This window comes from Lutra lutra, chromosome 16, assembly GCF_902655055.1.
Source record: "Lutra lutra chromosome 16, mLutLut1.2, whole genome shotgun sequence".
Taxonomy (NCBI): Eukaryota; Metazoa; Chordata; class Mammalia; order Carnivora; family Mustelidae; genus Lutra; species Lutra lutra.
In genome coordinates, this window is record NC_062293.1 from 5366268 (window position 1) to 5385618 (window position 19351).

The window sequence follows — 19351 nt, forward strand, 5'->3', positions numbered from 1 at the left end:
GCTCTTGGGAAAAGAGACCGGTCTGGCTGCTGAGGGCCCTGGGGGTCTTTGGGGAGACCGTACCCTCCCCGTGCAAGAGCCCCTTGTTCCCAAAGCACTCTGAGGCCTGCCCAGGCGGGGAAGGCCTCCCCCTGTTCCATGGTGGTTATTCAGCAACTTGGCCTACCTGGGGGTCCCCTGGGGCCTGGCACAACCCAGCAGCTGTCCTGGGCCTGAGGCCTTGGAGGCGGACGCTGGCCTGCTGTGCTCACCACCTCAGGGAAATGCAGCCCCGGCCCCTGTCTCCGGCCATGAGGTGTTTCCAGGAGGAGCATGTCCCCCGGTCCCTCCAGTGTGTGACTTCTTGGGGACCTCTGTGTCTGGGAGGAGGGGAGCAGAGGAAACAGCCAGAGTCCTTCCCAGGGCCTGCACCCTGCTGGGCCCTGGCCTGGAGGGGAGCTGTGGGCACGCCACCAGTGGGTCTGGAAGCTCTGAGACAGCCCAGCACTGGAGTGTCCATGTGTCTGTCCCTCCTGGCTGGGCAGCACTGCCTCTCCAGCCACCACCTCCAGCCAGCCTCACCTAGGAGCCCCTGGAGTTGGCTCAGGCCCCTACAAGGGCATATGAAGGGAGGAGCACCTGGCAGTCCTTGTGGGGGCGGGGGCTCAGGGCTGTCTCCGCCCCGCATAGCTTGGCCCCGTCACCTTGGTGGAATGTCACCTGTGGGCTGGAGCGAGTTGAGCCACCAACTGCCTGCTGGGGAGATGTCTCTGCAGCCTCCACCCGGTGCCCTGCCCACCCCCACCCTCGCGTCTTCGCCTGTTCAGGGAAGTCTGTGGGTGAGAAACCGCCCCCCACCCCAACCAAGTCAGGGCGTCTCCCCTGGGTCCCTGGTCCGGCCGGGCACACCCGCACTGTGAGGCAGGCCCTGACGCCCCCTGCCGAGGAGTCCTGGACCCCCCCACCCCAAAACGCGCACCAGGGTCTCCGTGGGAGGGTGGGGTGGGGTGGGGTGGGGCTGGGCCCACCCGCTGGGGCCACCTGCCTTTAGCGGGAGACAGTTCCTCCCAGGATCCCAGGCCAGGGGGAGGCAGGGAGGTGTAGGCCTTTGAGATGGTGAAACCCTGACCAGAACCCGGGCACCGGCCGGCCCGGCCCCACCCCTCCCTGGCACAGGGTGGCACCCGGTGCTCTTTGCATAATCCTGTGGCTTCTCTATCTTTCCCCCACCCCCGCGGCGGAGCGGCCACCATGGCGACACTGCTCTCCCACCTCCAGCGGCGCCCTCCCCTCGTGCGCCAGGCCATCAAGATAAGGCGGCGCAGGGTCAGAGACCTGCAGGATCCGCCCGCCCACAGCGCTCAGGAGGTAGGGGTGACCTCGGGGAGGAGGCAAGTGGCCAGGGTGGGGCTCTGCGGTCTCTGGGCGCGGGAGTCCTCTCGCGGGCTGCAGTTGAGGATGCGGTCCCCTTGCCTGCCTGTCGGGGCTCCTGGGCAGGACCTTCTGGTCGGTCTGCCATGTGTTCTCTGGGCCATCCTGGACCTCAGGTCTGTGGTCGCAGCCTCTCTGAGTCCCCTCCCTCTGGAGGGGCCACCCGCCCGCCCTAGCCTCCGGTCTTCCCGCTCTAAAGACACCTGCTCCACTAGAGGGGGTGGCCCTGCTGTGGGCCAGGCGGCTTGGGGATCCGCTGAGCGGTCCCCAGGCCTGCGGCATGACCCTCGGTCTCCCACCTCCACTGCTGGGCCTCACTTCCGCCGCTTGGGTGCGGAGCGTGGCCGCCCGATAAGCAGAGCTGCTTCCTCTGGGGAAGGAAGGGGCCACGGGTGCAGAGAGCTCACGCTGTCGGGGCTGCTGAGCGCCAATGGACCTCAGCCATGGCGGGCCGGGGGACAAGGAGGGCGGCCCAGGGGCTGGACTCGCAGGAGGCCTGCTGTGGGAACAGGTGTGCGGCGCTGGTGGGTTGGAGGCAGGGAACTAGGGACCCCGCAGCCCCGGCCTGGCCTGGCCTACCCTGGGAGGAGCCGTTGCTGCTGTCTGAGCCCTGGTCCAAGCCTCCAGGCCACCTTGTCTCTTCACCTTGCTCCCCAGATCGAGCCTCCATCCCACCACCTCTCCCCTGAGGAGGTAAGAATCAGAGTGTTGGGGAGGCAGGCAGGTGCTGGGAACACAGTCCTTGGGTGCTGGCTAAAGCAGGTGGCCACACGGCAGGGGGCGTGCAGTGGGCACTTCTGGGCCTTAACCCCCCACGCCCGTGCACTGTGGGCGCCTTGTCCCAGCTTTGGCCGTGCCGTGTTGCTGCCAGGATGGGCTGGGGGCGGGGGCTCACCTTGCAATGGGCGGCCGGGGATTCCTGAGGTGACCCTGCCGTGTCTCAGCGGGCCCTGCTCTACGAGGAAGCTCTCTATACCGTCCTGCACCGCCTGGGGCAGCCTGAGCCCAGCCATGTGCGCGAGGCCTCGGAGCTCCTGTTGTACCTGCAGGAGGTGAGTGCGGCCCCGCTGTGCCCGCCACAGCTGTGGCCCCCACCCGGGAGTCCTCTCTCTCCTGCCCTGTGCCCTCAGCCTCCCACGCTCCTGCCCCCCACCAGGCCTTCCACATGGAGCCCGAGGAGCACCGGCAGATGCTACAGCGCGTCCAGAAGCTTGAGGTAATCCTGGTCCAGGACCAGCCTGGGACAGCGGCTGGGAAGGCCAGCTCCCTCTGGGACTCAGGCTCACCCTTCTGTCCTTCTAGAAGCCAATATTTTGCCTGAAGGCAACCGTGAAACAAGCCAAGGGCATTCTGGGCAAAGATGTCAGTGGTGAGCAGGCGGGGAGGGACCCTGAGGGCCCCCTTCCCAGCCCCTCCTCCTCCCCAGCGGTCTGTCCCAGAATCCAGCTGGAACTTCCCAGCTCCCAGATATCCCCTGGGCGCTGTTGGCCCCAGGGCCTTTGAATCTGGGATGGGGAGGGACTCTACCCCTAGATTGGGGTGATGAGGGCGTCTCCCGGGGAGCCCTGCCGACACCCGGGTGGCCTTGTCCTCCCCCTCCTCGCCAGGATTCAGTGACCCCTACTGCCTGCTGGGCATTGAGCAGGGGGTGAGCGTTCATGGGGGCAGCCCTGGGTCCCGGCGTCGGCAGAAGGCTGTGGTGAGGCACACCATCCCAGAGGAGCAGACCCACCGCACCCAGGTCATCGAGCAGACCCTCAACCCTGTCTGGGAGGAGACTTTCATCCTGTGCGTGGCCCTGCGCCAGCCCCTGTCCCCTCAGGGCGAGCAGCAGTACTTCCCAGTTCGGGGTCGGGGACTTGGCTTGATTGGAGGCGGGGCCTGCTCTCTAGGCCAGAGACAGACCAGTGTGCTGGGAGGGTGTGGAGGGTTGGGCCCCACTGGGTTGATCTGGGGGCCAGGCCAAGCCTTACCTTAGGGGAGGGAGGAGGAGTTTGCAAGGAGGGGCTCAAAGGGGACAGAGGGTAAGTGGGGGGTGGGAGCTTCCCAGGACAGGCTCTGGTGGGGTCTGGCCCTCCAAGGCCCTCAGCCTGGTCCTTTTCTCCCCATAGGGAGTTTGAGGACATAAGCAGTTCGAGCTTCCATCTGGACATGTGGTAAGGGGCCTACCCTGCCCTTAGGGGTCCGGGAGAGAAGGGGGGGGCATTCAGGGTGGCAAGACCTTCTCCCAAAGAGGTCAAGGGCTCCCGGGACAGCCTCTCTGTCTCCTGCTCACACCTTGGCCCCCACAGGGACATGGACACAGTGGAGTCCGTCAGACAGAAGCTCGGGGAGCTCACAGATCTGCATGGACTGCGAAGGTGAAGGCCTCGGGAAGAGGTTCCTGGGGGAAGGAGTGTGGGCTCTTTCTGCCCTCCCTGTGTGTGCACATCGGTTGCTGGGGTACAGGCTGTGTCCAGGCCCAGGGGCCCACAGGAGGGGGACAGATCCCCGCCAGACACCTCAGTGTCTTGGCCCACCCCTCTCATGGCCCCTGCCTGGAACAGGATCTTCAAGGAGGTACGGAAAGACAAAGGCCAGGACGATTTTCTGGGGAACGTCGTCGTGAGGCTACAGGTGAGTGGGGTCAGGAAATAGGGTTTTGGGGGAGGGACTCTGGAGCCACACCAAGCATGGGCCTGGGCCGCTCCCACCTGTCTGGCCCCCCAGGACCTGCGCTGCCGAGAGGACCACTGGTACCCTCTGGAGCCCTGCACCGAGACCTACCCGGACCGCGGCCAGTGCCACCTCCAGTTCCAGCTCATTCACAAGCGGGTAGGTCTGGGGCCAGGAGCGGGGCTTCTTCCAGTGGCCCGTCTGGGTTGGGCAAGCTGCCCCCAGGGACAGGGTTCTCTCCTCACGGCCACGCCGGCCCCGTTGCAGAGAGCTCCAACAGCCAGCCGCTCCCAGCCCAGCTACACGGTGCACCTGCACCTGCTCCAGCAGCTGGTGTCCCATGAGGTCACCCGGCACCAGGTACTGCCCTCCCTGTGCTGGGGGTGGGGTGGGGTGTGGGGCATGCTGGCCAGGTCCTGACACCCTGCTACCCTGTGCCCTCAGGCAGGCAGCACCTCCTGGGACGGGTCACTGAGTCCCCAGGCTGCCACCATCCTCTTTCTCCACGCGACACAGAAGGACCTTTCTGACTTCCACCAGTCCATGGCGTGAGTGCGCCAGCCTCTCCCTCCCTGCCTGTGCGCCTACAAACTGGCAAGCTGGAGTCTAACCCTTGCAAGATCTCTGTTTGGCCACAACTGTGTGTGTCAGGTTTTGAGTCCACTGCCTACTTTAAAAATCTAGAGGTTTTCCATACAGAGTCTCAGCTCCAGCTTTCTATGTACTCCAAGTGCTGTCGTCCTGCTGGGCTGCAAGAGGTCACACATGGCAGAGGGCAGGCCCTCCCCAGCCCCTCACGGCTACCCTTGGCCCGAGTCACTCCCTGACGCTCTCTGAGTCCCTTCTGGGCATTTGAATTTGCTGCCCCTGCCCCGGAGGTAGCGTTGTGCCCCAGCTCCAGCCTCTGGAGTCAACAGATTGGCGAGCTGGCATTTCCAAATCCCTGGTGAGGGCCCGTCACGTCCCCTGGGCCCCCATAGGTTGTGGGAGGGTGTTCGAGTGCAGGTGAGGTGTGCAGGGCCGGGGCCCACCAGGTGGGTGCAGCCCAGGGTCACCGTGGACACTTGGCATTTGAATAGGGGGTGAACGGAGGTGGGGACCAGGACAACCTGTAGGACCATGGGCAGGTCGGTATCCCCAGACAGGTGGGGAGCGATGCAAGTTTAATTTACATGTTTGAAAAGCACTTTCATGGGGGTTCCCCAGGAGGTCGGTGGCAGCGGGGTGTCTCCCTGTTCCCCCCCCCCAAGCCCCCCCGCTGGCCGGCTGAGGGCTTCCCTTGTGCCGCAGGCAGTGGCTGGCCTACAGCCGGCTCTACCAGAGCCTGGAGTTCCCGAGCAGCTGCCTCCTGCACCCCATCACCAGCATCGAGTACCAGTGGATCCAGGGCCGGCTCAAGGGAGAACAGGTGGGCTGCGCAGGGGGACGAGGAGCGTGGGGCAGGCAGGGCTGGGGGAGCCGGCTCCGAGTGCCAGGCCCCCGGCTCAGCTCCTACGCTCGGCCCACAGCTGGAGGAGCTGGCCGCCTCGTTCAGCAGCCTGCTGGCCTACGGCCTCTCCCTCATCCGCAAGTTCCGCTCTGTCTTCCCCCTGTCTGTGGCCGACTCCCCGGCCCGGCTGCAGTCTCTGCTCAGGTCAGCGGATCCCCCTCCCGCTCCCTCAGTGGGGTCGGGAGCAAGGGGACCCCCCAGGGGGCGCCCGCTGCCTCTGTGGGTGGAAGGTCCCGGGCACAGCTGCCTGTCTCCACAGGGTCCTGGTACAGATGTGCAAGATGAAGGCCTTCGGAGAGCTGTGCCCTGACAGCGCCCCTCTGCCCCGGCTGGTGACCGAGACGCTGAGGGTGTGGGCAGGGCTCACGCTGGGGACGAGGTGGGCATGGGCCTGAGCCTGGCAGCCCTCCCCACTCACCGCCTCTTTGCCCGCAGACTGGCACCACCGAGTGGTTCCACCTGAAGCAGCAGCACCATCAGCCCATGGTGCAGGTGGGGGGGGCTTGGACAGGGCAGGAGGGGGCGGGTGGGGTGCTCAGGCCCTGCGGACCTTCTCAGTGCCCCTCTGTTCCCTGCCAGGGTTTGCTGGAGGCAGGCAAAGCCCTGCTGAGCCTGGTACAGGATGTCGTCGGCGACCTACTCCAGTGCCGGCACACGTGGAACAAGATCTTCCAGAAGTGAGTGCGTGGCTGGGTAGGGAGGTCTTGAGGCAGGGGCTCAGAATGGGGACCAGGAGGACCCCAGAGGTGCTCCCGGATCACACCTGTGGCCTTCCTTGCAGCACACTCAAGGTCGACCTCTTCTCCATGGCTTTTGTGGAGCTGCAGTGGCTGGTGAGTCTCCCCCTGGGTCTCCAGGCTTTGCCCCCCACCCTGGCTCCGGAGCGCTGTCCCACTGCCTGCCCTTTGCAGGTGGCCAAGCGGGTGCAGGACCACACAGCGGCAGTGGCGGGCAGCCCCGTGTCCCCGGAGATGGGCGAGAGTCTATTCCAGCTCTATGTCAGCCTCAAGGAGCTCTACCAGCTGCGACCAGGCCCCACAGACAGGTAGGTGGGCAGCTGGCTGTTGGCACAAAAGAGAGGAGAAGGTCAAGGAGGGTCCGTGCTAGCCCCGGCATTCTCCAGGCTGAGCCCCAGCTCTCCTTAGGGATGGAGTCCTGGCCCTGGATGGCTTTCACCGCTGGTTCCAGCCCGCGGTCCCCTCCTGGCTGCAGAAGACTTACAGCGTGGCCCTGGCGCGGGTGCAGCGCGCGGTGCAGATGGACGAGGTGGGCGCGGGGCCTGAGACAGGGCCCGGCTGTGGGGTTTGGGGCTCTGCTGGGACCTCTAGGATGCGCAGAGTTGGTGACCAGCTCTTGAGGCCAGTTGTGTGTACGCCGCTGCCTCCCGATACGCCTGGTTTTAACTGGCTTTCCTTTCCAGACCCATCTTTGCAGCCTGGGGGTCTGGGTGGAGCCTGCCTGCCCCTTGTAGCCCCCTGCCCACCTGCTTGGTGGCGGTAGAGGCTCTGAATGCCTGTGGAAGGAAGGAGGGAGGGAGGGGCATGATCTGGCCAGCCCTGAGCCCTCCTTTCTGCACCCTCCCCCTGCAGCTGGTGCCCCTGGGTGAACTGACCAAGCACAGCACATCTGCCGTGGACCTGTCCACCTGCTTCGCTCAGATCAGCCACACTGCCCGGCAGCTGGACTGGCCCGACCCAGAGGAGGCCTTCATGATCACCGTCAAGTTTGTGGAGGTGCAGCGACTTCACGTGTCCTTCCCCATCTTCCTAGGACAGCCTCATTTGACGTGCCCTGATTTCTCCCAAGCTCCTGCCCTAGCAGCCTCCGAGGGGCTAAGTCTTAAATCCCCAAGTCACTGAGATTTCCGTGCCTCCCCGCACTGGGGCCCCCCAGATGCCCCCCGCACTGATTGTCCTCTCCCCACCCCAGGATACCTGTCGGCTGGCTCTGGTTTACTGCAGCCTTATAAAGGCCCGGGCCCGTGAGCTCTCTGCAGGCCAGAAGGACCAGAGCCAGGCAGCCAACATGGTAAGGACCAGAGCCGAATGTCGGGCTGGGGGTGCGGGTAGGGACGGCCGGTCCCGGCAAGCTCAGGAGCCCCACATCCCTGCGTGCCTGCCCTCAGCTGTGCGTGGTGGTGAATGACATGGAGCAGCTGCGGCTGGTGATCGGCAAGTTGCCCGCCCAGCTGGCCTGGGAGGCCCTGGAACAGCGCGTCGGGGCCGTGCTGGAGCAGGGCCAGCTGCAGAACACGCTGCACGCCCAGCTGCAGGGCGCGCTGGCCGGGCTGGGCCATGAGATCCGCACCGGCGTCCGCACCCTGGCGCAGCAGGTAATCTGTTCCCCCTCGAAGGGACCCCACCCTGCCCATCCTCGGCCTGAAGCACCCCCAGCAGGACTTGCCACCCCTCTCTGAACCGAAACTCAGGCTCCCAGTGACCTCTCCCTTTCCCCCGTGCTCACGCCCCGGCCTCCCTCCTGCTGTTTTGTGTCCCCCAGCTGGAGGTGGGCATCGCCACGCACATCCAGAAACTCGTGGGCGTCAAGGAGTCTGTCCTGCCTGAGGATGTGAGTGGCCCTCCCTGCTCACCGTTGCCAAAGGGGCTTAGGGTGGTAGGGGCAGAAGGCCTTGGGTGTCAGAGATGAGTCCCCCAGACTTGGGCAGGAAATGTTCCCTCCTGGGCCTCGGTTTCCTCCTTGGATGCTAAGGGGGCAGGGGTGGGTCATTCTGTGGGCTGTCCCCGAATCCGCCTGGGGACCGCAGGCGGGGTGGGCTAGCCTCGCAGCCGAACTGATGTGGGTGTGCAGCCTTCTGAGTTCCCTGTTTCTGCGAGCCCGCCGACTCCGGCGTGCTCACCTGTCCGGGGGCAGAGAGAGTGATGCCACCTTCGTTGTCTGAGAGAAGGTCACTCCATAATTCAGCAACGCTCTAAGCGCTCTGTCACGAGCGTAGATTTAGGCGCGGAGGTGTGGATCGGGGAGGAAAAGTGACAAAACTCCTGCCTTCCCGGAGCTCACATTCTGCCAGGGGAGATGGAGGAAGAGCCAGAACCATAGCTGTGCCTAGAATTACACGAGTGTGTGTGTGCAGTGACACGTTAGTAAGTACTGGAGAAAATGAAGATTTGTATTCATATTTGTGCTTTTTTTTAAAGATATTTTTAGACAGTGGTAGAGAAGGCCTTACTCAGAGGGTGACAGCTGAGTCAGGACCTCGAGGAAGCGAGAGAAGGATCACTGAGGGTTTCTAGGGGAGGGCACGGCCAGGCCCTGCGTCAGGACAGTGCACGGGCCGCTGGAGGGCCCTGGAGGAGGTGGGGGCGGCCGGAGCCCCCCACGGCAGGGCTCCCTCAGCTCCGGCACATGTTCTAAATGAAGCAGGCGGAAGCTCCCGGCCGTTTCCTCTTCCGAGTCAGGGCTTGGGCATGGGCCAGAGCCAGACTTGCCGCCCACCCCTCTCCCCAGGCCATTCTGCCCCTGATGAAGTTTCTGGAAGTGAAGCTCTGCTACATGAACACCAACTTGGTGCAGGAGAACTTCAGCAGGTGTGCGGCGGCCTCCCGCTCCGTGCCCCCCCCCCCCCCCCCCCCCCGCGCCCTGCCCGTCTTCCCTGGCCTCAGCCATTTTCAGGGGAGGATGCAACCAGTCTCTGCTTAAGTGCTCACTCCTAGAGACAGGGAGCTCACTACTTCACACACCTGCCCATTTCCCTTTAGGCTGAGCAGAAAGCTGCCTGCCCTTTCTCCCTTAGCCCTGGGCTTCCTGTCCCTCCTAACATTACAGGCAACTGGTGTCTCTCCCAGGATCCAGGGGAACTTCTCTTTGGGGTGTCTCTTAAGGCAGGGGTCCGGCACACCAGGCAGCAGGACTAGAGGTCAAGGACGTGGGCTCTGGCCCACCTGGATTCAGACTCTAGTTCTGCTGCTGCTGGGTGGGTGCGTTGAGCGGATTACTCAAGTTTTCCATGCCGATGGTCACAGTTCTGGCCTCTAGTGAGGATCAAGTGAGTCACATGGGGTCCCAAGAGCAGCCCCTGTGCAAAGGAAGTGGTCGGTGCTGAGCTGCCCGACGATGACCGTGGGTCCTCCCCACAGGAACTGGGCTCTGAGGCTGCTGCCCCTCCCGCCGGAGGTCCACTCCCGGTGGCTCGGGGGGGCCCAGGGAGCCCACTGTTGTTATTTCTCGGGCCACAGTATGCCAAGTGTTCAGCCGAAACAGTTAAATCTCCACCGCAGGGACTTGACTCACTACAGTCTCAAAAGCAGTTAGAACACTGGTGCACAGGAAGCACGCGAATGGCGAATACACTCAGTCCGTTACCTGCCGTGAATGCGACCTTCCCCACTCTTAATGATGCAACCCCATTTTTGACTTTTTGTGCTGAACCATGTGACTCTCCTTTGACATGTGGTTTCCGTTATTTCAGGTAGTTAGCAGGACTGTGGCTTGGTTGCTACTTTTTTCTTCCCAAGGGGTAGTAGATGCTAATCTGGGTCGACATCCTATTCATTCTGGCCACTCCCATATTGAATCATCATTCTGTCATTGGGGGACGGGCCTCCCCGCCCCACCTTCTTGTTGGGGTTTGATAATCCTACTGAGGAAGGTTCTTTGCTAGGTTGTGAAGCATGTTGGTTGGGACTGGCCCCATCTGTCCCCCTTCCCCCCGCTCCCCTGCACTTGTCCTCCTTCCCTCAGGAGACCAGCCCTCCCTCCCTCTACTCCTGCCTGCTGCCCTGGTCCCCGCCTTACCTGAGAAGCAAGTGGAAGTGGGAGCATGGGCTAGGGAAGAGCTGGGGGTGGGCCTGGGTCCATTTCTCAAGAGTGTCTCTGCTTCCTCCTCTTCCATCCTCCTGGGCTGGACTGGTGTCCCTCTGCACCCCCCCCCCCCCCCAGTCTCCTGACCCTGCTCTGGACCCACACGCTCACCGTGCTCATGGAGGCGGCTGCCTCCCAGCGGAGCTGCCCCCTGGCCTCCAGCAGGCTGCAGATTGCCCTGCAGGTAAGAACAGCCGGGCCAACAAGTGATAGCGCTGGCTGGAGATGAGGGATAACCCTGGTGAGGTCAGCTCTGCTGTCTCACCCCTAGAATCTGGAGATCTGCTTCTACGCAGAGGGCTGTGGCCTGCCACCCGCGGCGCTGCACACAGACGACTTCCAGGTAGGGGGCTTTTGGTGAGCTGGCGGGGTAGGGGGAACCTACCTTTCTGCGCTCACCTGTGATCAGTACCAGCTGCATAATTTACAGGGCCGGCACAGAAAAAAAATGTGGGCCCCTTTTTCCAAAAATTACTAAGAATTGAAAGACAGCAACAGGGACGCCTGGGTGGCTCAGTTGGTTAAGCGGCTGCCTTCGGCTCAGGTCAGGATCCCAGCGTCCTGGGATCGAGTCCCACATCGGGCTCCTTGCTCAGCGGGGAGCCTGCTTCTCCCTCTGCCTCTGCCTGCCACTCTGTCTGCCTGTGCTTATGCTTGCTCCCTCTCTCTCTCTAACAAATAAACAAAATCTTAAAAAAAAAAAAAAAGAAAGAAAGACAGCAACAACAGAGCATTCAACCAAGCAGAAGGTTCTTTAAACTCGGTGACCGGGCGGCTGTGCAACTGTGTGGGGGGCACAGCCGTGAAGCCCACCCTGTCTGTGCCTCGGCTGTCCCCCGGGGCCACCCCCAGGGTGCGTTCCCCAGCCGAGGCTCCCCGACAGCCGGAGCTTTGCTATCACATCGCTGCCCGCACCGGACGGGGGTGACTGGGACAGCTCAGGGGGCAGCTCAGGGGGCTTCTCAGCGGCTCCTCGTTCCCAGGCTCTGCAGAGGGACCTGGAGCTGCAGGCGGCTTCCAGTCGGGAGCTCATCCGGAAGTACTTCTGCAGCCGCATCCAGCGCCAGGTGAGGCTCTGTCCCTCCGCGCCGCCCCCGGCGCACCTTCAGTCCCGCCTCCCCTCCCCTCTGCCCCACACTGCCCCCGCGCTCCACCCCTAGGCGGAAACCACTTCTGAGGAGCTGGGGGCGGTCACAGTCAAGGCTTCCTACCGCGCCTCTGAGCAGAAGCTGCGTGTGGAGCTGCTCAGCGCCTCCAGCCTGCTGCCCCTGGACTCCAATGGTGAGTGCAGGCTGCCCACCGGCTTCTCCCCGCGTCCTCACTCTGTACCCCACAACGTCCCCCCGCGTCCCTGGCTGTTCCGCTCTCCCGGGAGGGAGCGCTGGGTGCACTTCCTTCGTGCTACCAGGAGGGGGCAGTGCTGCTGAGCAGGGCACAGCGGCGGGAGCTGGGGACTGGAGGCGGGGAGCTGGGATATCCTTGGCAACGTCACCTCCCCGGGTGACCTCCCCACTTGCCAGGCTCCAGCGACCCCTTTGTCCAGCTGACCTTGGAGCCCAGGCACGAGTTCCCTGAGCTGGCCCCCCGGGAGACCCAAAAGCACAAGAAGGACCTTCACCCCCTGTTTGATGAGACCTTTGAATTGTGAGTGGGTTCCCCTGCTTGCCACCCTTCCCCAGCCCTGGACTTCCCTCAGCCCTGCTCCTGCCACCTGAGGCCGGTTCTGAAACGAACGCATTTGGGTCCCGGGAGGGGCAAGTGGAACAGGGGTTTGCTGGGACCTTGCGAGGAGGAGTGGGACTGCAGAGGAGAAGGCCCCCACCTGTTGGACTTAGAGGCTTGCTTCCAGGAAATGGTCCTGCTCCTGAGGTGCTCTGTTCCCCAAGACAGGAGGGTCTGGGGAACACAGGCCCCTGGTTTAAAGTCCCAGCCCGCAGAGGAGGTGTCCGTCAGAGCACGCGCCAGGCTGAGAAACGCTCTTGCCATCCTAATCCCCACCTGTCTGCCCTCAGCCCTGGCCTGTCCTCAAGAACCGGTGATGAACGGTGTGTGGGGGTGGGTGCCAGTGACCATGTAGGGGGCAGGCCGCTGAGCCCGACTCTCTCCCCCACTCAGCCTGGTGCCTGCTGAGCCATGCCTGAAGGACGGAGCTTGCCTCCTGCTAACGGTGCTGGACCATGACACGCTGGGGGCTGATGACTTGGAAGGGGAGGCCTTTCTGCCACTACGCTCGGTGCCAGGCCTGACCGGGACTGAGGAGCCTGGCGAGGTGCCTCAGATCCGCCTGCCCCTCACCTACCCTGCACTCAACGGTAGGCCTGAGCCGCTGGGCAGAGGCTGTGGGGGCTTCGGGTGCAGGGCCTGGCCCAGCACTGGGGGTGCAGGGGAGGGGCAGCCCGCGAAGGTCAGGCAGTGGCCCCAAGGGAAGCGAATGAAGTTGGGGTCAGAGGAACCCCTCCTTGGATGTGGAAGCCAGTGGAGTCAGCGTGGTGTCTCGTGTTGCTGAGTGGCTCTCTCGGTCTGATCAGGAGAGCAGTGAAATCTGAGAGGCCAAGTGCCGTGTGACTCTGCAGTGTGGGGGGAGGTCACCGGGAAGTCTACCTGGGGGGAGAGGCTACGTCTCCGACGGGGGCGCACAGGCCAGGCGTTCCCCAGGCTGGACAGTAAGAACAGGTGACACGTCTGAGCACTTACTACGGGCCATCTGTGAGCAGTGCTGCAACCGCCTCATGTGTCAGCTGCTAGTACGGCTATTTTACAGATGGGTAAACTGAGGCACAGAGAGGTTAACTAGCTAGCCTGCGGTTCTAACAGTTGGACCCCGAGGCGCACCTCACTTGGCCTCTTCCAGCGCACATCGGGTCGGAGTGTCGGTGCCAGCGCCGTCATGCGTCTCGCCTTATCCGTCAGGCTGTCTGTGAGCTTGGCTGGTGTTTCCTGGTTTCCAGGTCCCCTGCCACTCCCCAGGCCCTGCCTCCCCCTGCCGCAGTCTGACGCCCAAACGCCTCTCTCCACAGGGGACCCCATCCTGCAGCTGCTGGAGAGCCGGAAGGGCGACCGGGAGGCCCAGGTGTTTGTGAGGCTGCGGCGGCAGCGGGCCAAGCAGGCCTCCCAGCACGCCCCAAGGCCAGGGCAGTAGCCGTGGAGGTTAGGGATGGGGCTGGGTGCCCAGCAGGGGCCGGCTTTCCTGAAAGGTCTGGGTTCTCCCCACCATAGTGCCAGCCCCCCAGCCTGGCCGAATGCTCCAGAAGGGCCCTGCAAGTCTGGGGAACCCCAGCGTGAAGATCCCCTCTGGTCCTTCTGCCAGAGTAGGGGCCCACGGTGCTGGTGCCAGGACCCTGTTAGTATTTATATTCCCTCCTTCCTGCCCTGAGGCCGCCTTCAGCCGTGGCCTCTGCCTTCTCTACCAGAGGTCAGCGCCAGGGGGCGGGCAGCGGTCTGTGGCCCCCGTGGGAGACGCTGCTCTGGGCTCCGGCAGAGCCGGCTCAGCCATCCGTTTCTGGCAGGCCCGTTCCAGTCACCGGGGTGGAGGTTAGGCTCCCTTGGGCCCATTCTTTAGCGCCCTACCTTGGTTCACTGGGGCTAGGGCTACGGCACAAAGCCTCCTGGGGAGACCCTGCCAGAGACGAGGCTACAGCTGCCCTGGTGGGTAGGGTGGCAGCTGTAATGAGGGGAGCCTCGGTCCTCTCCTGAGGTGGCTGCCAGTGCCCAGGCCAGGGAGCCTCGAGCCAAGGACCTTCTGGCTCTCAGAGGTGAAGGCTGGTAGGCAATGGGGTTGGCAAGGAGCAGCAGAAGCGGAAAAGACAGCTTGGCCAGCCGGGTCTACTGAGGACACCTCCTCCCTGGGACAGTACCTGCCACTTAGGGACTTTCTTAGCAAAAATAAAAGAAAAAACAATCCATTGTCCTCTAAGGAACTATACTGTCGGCCTGCATTGGGGCCCAGAAGATTATAGTCAGGCCATGCAAACCCCCTCCTCAGCCGTCAGGAGACCTTGAGCTGCCCCTGACCTGGGGCCTGGCCCACCCCTCCCTCCCCCATGTTCTAGAGCAGGCGTGGGAGTAACTGATGCACAAGCAGGGCTTCACACAAAACATGACTAGGCATGTCAGTTTGTGTGTGCTGCCCGGCACTCCGAGGGGAGCACTGGGAGTCAGGGGAGGGGGTTCTCCCATGAGTAGAGGCTGAGTGGCTATTTGAGGGCTTAGAGGAGCAGGGTCCTAGGCCAGGCTGGGACCTAGTCCAGGTGGACCCTGTATTGGTAGTCAGAGCCCAAGGCCAGGTTGTCATTCTAGCTGTATGACCCTGTTTGAGTCCCTTAACCTTTGTACGATGTGGGCTGGAGATCAGACGAGATCATCTTCAAGACTCCTTCCGCTCTGAACCTGAGCCCCGCACAGAGCCCAGTGGACGCATGTTCTCACAGCCACCGGCTAGGCCAGCTCTGAGCAGGGGAAGCAGGTGGCTCAAAGGCGGAGACCCTCCTCCTCCTGCTGCTTGTGAGAAAGCAGTATGTGTCTGCTTCTCCGGGAGACGAGGGGCCTGTCGTCTCCCGCCAAACAGGCATCAGGTTCCAGCCGATAGTGGGGCCCAAGCCTAGGAAGCCCCCAGGGCTAATGGTCTCCCAGCTCATTTGCACCAGCAGGCCTGGGTGGGAGGCCACTTGAGCTCTGTCTAGGGGCCTGGAGCCACCTGGGGGCTTGAAGGTGGTGGCAGCTGCCTAGCCACACCTTGGGTAGAGGCCTGAGCTCTTCCATGGCCCCGCTGGGGGGGCCACGCTAACTCATCAGAGGCTCTTATTTGGGGCCCTACTCTCCCTCACCCCCATGTAAACAAGCTACAGCTGTAAGTTCATATTTTATTTCCAATAGGTTTGGAGCTTTGTTGATTTTTGAATTTTTGTAAAAAAAAGTTTTCACTTAATTCATTGAAAGCCCTTTCGTGCTGAGCCCAAGGGGGAGCCTGGGCCAGGCCAGACCCTTCACAGCCCTCTTGCTCCCACCCCAGACCCCGAGCGCTGGGACAAGGGCGGCTTCCCTCCGCCCGCTCTGCCCCTCCCGCCCCCGCTGCATCTTTCTGTACAGAACAATTTTTAAAATGGAAGCTAAGACACAATATACATTGGACAGGCACGCACACACACGTACACAGGCGTCTGCTCCAAACGGGCAGGACGTCAGCTGCACTCAAGAGAGCACCAAGGAATGCATACGGAGCCCCTCCCGGTGAGGAGGGCAGGGCCTAAGCCCCACCTTGGTCCCCAGTCCGCAGCTCCTTCCCGCCATTTGCCCCGCTAGCTGCGGGGGGGGGGGGGGGGGGACGCTGACAGCAGCTAGAGGGTTATGAAGAGGGCAGTGCCAGTCTGGTAAGGGGTCCTGGGGCCAGGGAGGCTGCTCTGGGGGCCCGGAGGGAGAGAACTGAGGCGGACCCCTGGCCTCAGGAACCTGAGGGGTAGAACCCCCGGGCCTTGCCCCTCAAGGAGCTTCAAGGGCCCAGGGATGGGAGCGGGGCTGGCCCCTGCAGCTCTGGCCTGCCAACCCCAGACTAAATACACACTTGGTAACCTAGGAGCTAGGCTGGCTTGGACCCCAGCACACCCCCCTTCTCAAGCCTCGTGGCTGGGAACCAGGTCTGGCCCCGGGGATGTCCACACCCCGGCTCTGGCCATGGCCTGGGGAGGTGCGGTGAACAGGGCCTGCCCTGAAGGCCTGGTTCCTCCCCTTGGCCCCTTTCAGCTTCCTGCTCGGGCCCCAGGAAAAAGTTAAAACTAGTTAGTTTTCCTACATTAAAAAGAGACAGAAACATATCCCCTGCCAAAAAGCCGGTGGGCAAGGAAGGGACTTTGTCTCTGCAGTGGAAAAGGAGAGAGTGGGCAAGGGCAGGGCTGCAAAATAGTTTTTTCTTTTAAAAAGTGCTTGGTAAGTCTGTTTTAAAGTGTGTGTCTATATCTATGTACAGATATACACACAGACACTGTTCACACACTGCTGCCCACGCATACCCGCACACGCACAGAAATGTATACATATAATCATATACATATACATACATACATACATACATATATATATATACTTTAAAAAGTCCTAGGTAAGAAGATCTGAGCCGGGCCGGGGCCAGGCCTGCAGGGTCACGACTGGAGGGTGTGGGCCCGGCTGGGCTGGCAGACGGGGCAGTCGCTGCCCTCGGCACAGAGCTCGCACAGCACGGCGTGTTGGCACGGCAGCACCGCTCGGTTCTGCTCCTGACACTTAAGGCATTTCACCGACTGCATGTGGAACACGGCCTGGGGAGGGAGAGGGATACGGTGTTCACCGGCCGTTCACCGGCCTGTCTCCGCATTCACTTCAGCCCCCTTGGGGCAAGGATACCAAGGCACAGAGCTCAGCAGCATGCTCGCAGGCCTCAGCCAGCAAGCCAGAGAGCAGAGCTGGAGTTCAGGGTGCTGCCCTCAAGGCTCCCAAAGTCTGCTCCCAGCCCCCCTGGGGAGGGGGGAGGCCCAGGGCTGCTCCACAGCTCCTGCCCCGACAGGCTCTTCCTCCCACAAAGCCTCCGCAGCGACCCTGAGCCCCCACATGAGAACAGCGAGGCCTGAGCTACAAATGCCCGGAGAAGGAAAGAATGTGCTTTTCTGCTGTGCCATGCTTCCTGGGCATCCAGCTGGGCACCTAGGAATGCAAAGTAGCCCTGGGGACCTAACCGTTCTGGAACGTGTGCTGGTCTGTGCAGAGCTCACGGGAGGAGAAGCCGCTTGATGCCCCTGAAGGCCCAGGCCTAGTGATGTGTCCTGGTTCAGCACCGCCCAGAACTGGGGGGTGGGGCGGGCACTGCTGCGTCTCCACCTCCACCTTTCTCACCTCCCCCAGAAGGGACACTTCCTCCCCTCCAGGGCAGCATCCTGGGTCGGCCCAGCAGGTGGGCAGAGGCTCTCAGAAGGAAGAACCATGGACCCATTAGAGTCCAAGTCCTGAGGCTACTGTATGCCCCACCCAGCGCTCCCCTAACCTCCTGGGCTGACCTTGTCCACTTGTTCCAGGTGGGCCCGCAGCTGCTTCTGGAGGGAGTAGAGGGTGGAGAGCGAGAGGGCCTCCAGGTCAGAGAAGGTGGGCAAGGCCTGCGGGTCGGGGCCCGAGTGCAGCCGCTCCAGCTCTTCCTGCAGCTTCTTAACCTGCCCCTCCAGTGCATCCCGCTGCTCCCGGGCCAGCTCGCACTCGGCACCTGCTGCACTGGCCCGCTCACCGGCCTCCTCTGCCTCCTTCTTCCAGGCATCACAAGCCTGTGGGCCCAACACACAGCGCCTCATCATGATGGCCCCCTGCCCCCGTGTCCCCTGCAAGCACCTCTCTGGGAGCCTGCATGGGCCACTTGTGGCTGCAGGGCCTGCTGGGGAGGGAGGAGGCGGGCACTGCCTGCAGAGGAGAGAGATGTCAGGGCCTGCGAGAGACCCTCTGTAGGCAGGGAAGGGGGCTGAGCCCAACACAGCAGGGGAGCACTAGGCAGATCTGGGGATGCCGCAGATGGACGGAGGAACCATCTTAGAATCTAGAACCTTGGACCTGGAGCCCTGGAAAGTTAGGGCTTCTGGGGAGAAGTCAGCAGTGCTGTGGGACCAAACCAAATAACTCACAGTGGGAATTCCGGACCTGGGACACCAGCCACCCCAGGGTCCTGATTGGCAAGGTAAGTGTTTCCACGGGAGAAAAGAGTGAATACAACTGAGTTTCTGCTGCCCTCCCGCCCCTGCGCCTGCTCTAAAATGGGCTCGGGCTGGATGCCAACTGGCCCTGGGAAGGCGAGTGGGTGTGGGAGCCCAGTACCTGCTTAGCCTGCTTCCAGGACTCCTCCCACTGCTTGATGGTGCCATTGGCTTCTTCGAGCTCTTGCCGCAGCCGGGCCAGCTCAGCAGCCCCTGGCCCTGACAGGAAGGCCGGGGAAGTGCCTGGGGAGAAGCTACCAGAGGCAAAATGCTCCCAGATGCTGCTATTCATCCCGTTCAGACCTGCCTCAGGAAAAGGAGGAACATTAGAGCCCGGAGGGTTTCAGGCCTGAGCCCAGGCCCTGGTCCTGTCTAACCCTATCTGGGAATCTTCAAGGGGCGAGCTGTGCAAGGCCTCAGCAATGTCAGGCTGGGGAGCGTCACAGGAGTGTGTAGGGCTCACGGTCCCATCAGACCTACTTGAGTACCACCTGCTACTCCAAGTTTGGCACTTAACTTCAGAGGCTTGGCATCCTCAGCATTTGCCTCACAGGGTGTACAGGGGACTTGGGAAGTGCTGCAGGGAGAGTAGCTGTAAAGGTGGCAATCTGTGACTATGAACTGACTTCTGGGCTAGAGGGAGGGGGAGCCTTCTTGCACCTTCTGTAAGGCTTGGGAGGAGTTCAGGGGCAAAAATGCAGCCCAGAGCCTCAGATGATGGCACAGCTGGAGCAGGAGGAGTTCAGGGAGCCCTGGGTTCTTTCCTCTTGTTTTAGGATAAAGAAACAAATAGGTGCGCCTGGGTGGCTCAGTGGATTAAAGCCTCTGCCTTCGCCTCAGGTCACGATCTCAGGGTCCTGGGATCAAGCCCCTCGTTGGGCTCTCTGCTCAGCAGGGAGCCTGCTTCCTCCTCTCTCTGCCTGCCTCTCTGCCTGCTTGTGATCTCTGTCTGTTAAATGAATAAATAAAAAAACCTTTAAAAAAAAGAAATTAAACAAATATACTGTGTTGCTAAGAATCGTGCAAATAGTAGGGGTGTCTGGGTGGCTCAGTCGGTGGCGCGTCTCACTCTTGGTATCAGCTCAGGTCATGATCTCATGGGTCCTGGGATCAAGCCCTGTGTCAGGTCCCGCACTCAGCAGAGGATCTGCTTGAGATTCTCTCTCCCTCTGTCCTTTCCTCTATGCTCTCTTTTATTCTTTTTGTAAAAGATCTTATTTATTTATGTGACACAGAGAAAGAGATCAGAAGGACAGAAGATAAGGACAGAAGCAGACTCCCC

General features: G+C 62.2%; 2 protein-coding genes across 10 annotated transcripts in view; one reads left to right on the forward strand and one right to left on the reverse strand.

Moving 5' to 3' along the window:
- The first annotated feature begins 692 nt into the window (after positions 1–692).
- Positions 693–14274, forward strand: UNC13D (unc-13 homolog D). Of its 4 annotated transcripts, XM_047707207.1 has the most exons (33): positions 693–818; positions 1223–1347; positions 2068–2103; positions 2355–2462; positions 2567–2626; positions 2713–2779; positions 3018–3198; positions 3522–3566; positions 3702–3770; positions 3957–4026; positions 4120–4224; positions 4333–4425; positions 4510–4613; positions 5356–5473; positions 5574–5698; positions 5814–5904; positions 5990–6046; positions 6134–6231; positions 6336–6387; positions 6466–6599; positions 6700–6820; positions 7144–7287; positions 7484–7582; positions 7680–7886; positions 8054–8122; positions 9020–9099; positions 10451–10556; positions 10644–10715; positions 11356–11439; positions 11533–11653; positions 11893–12016; positions 12488–12684; positions 13390–14274. In XM_047707207.1, the coding sequence occupies exons 2-33, from the start codon at positions 1231–1233 to the stop codon at positions 13509–13511; spliced, it is 3276 nt and encodes a 1091-aa protein (XP_047563163.1). In that variant the 5' UTR covers positions 693–818; positions 1223–1230; the 3' UTR covers positions 13512–14274. The 4 variants fall into 4 exon arrangements, with proteins under 4 accessions (XP_047563163.1, XP_047563165.1, XP_047563161.1 ...); XM_047707205.1 differs by lacking the exon at positions 693–818 and having other exon boundaries at positions 1016–1347; XM_047707208.1 differs by lacking the exons at positions 693–818; positions 1223–1347 and adding an exon at positions 1425–1921.
- Positions 14275–15217: 943 nt separating this feature from the next.
- Positions 15218–19351, reverse strand: part of UNK (unk zinc finger) — a 32568-nt gene continuing 28434 nt past the window's right edge. For all 6 annotated transcript variants that reach the window (XM_047707214.1, XM_047707210.1, XM_047707211.1 and 3 more), the window contains 3 exons: positions 18191–18372; positions 17392–17649; positions 15218–16659 (listed from right to left, as the gene is read on the reverse strand). In XM_047707214.1, coding sequence (XP_047563170.1) covers positions 16504–16659; positions 17392–17649; positions 18191–18372 — 596 coding nt within the window. In that variant the 3' untranslated portion in view covers positions 15218–16503. The remainder of the gene's footprint in view (positions 16660–17391; positions 17650–18190; positions 18373–19351) is intronic.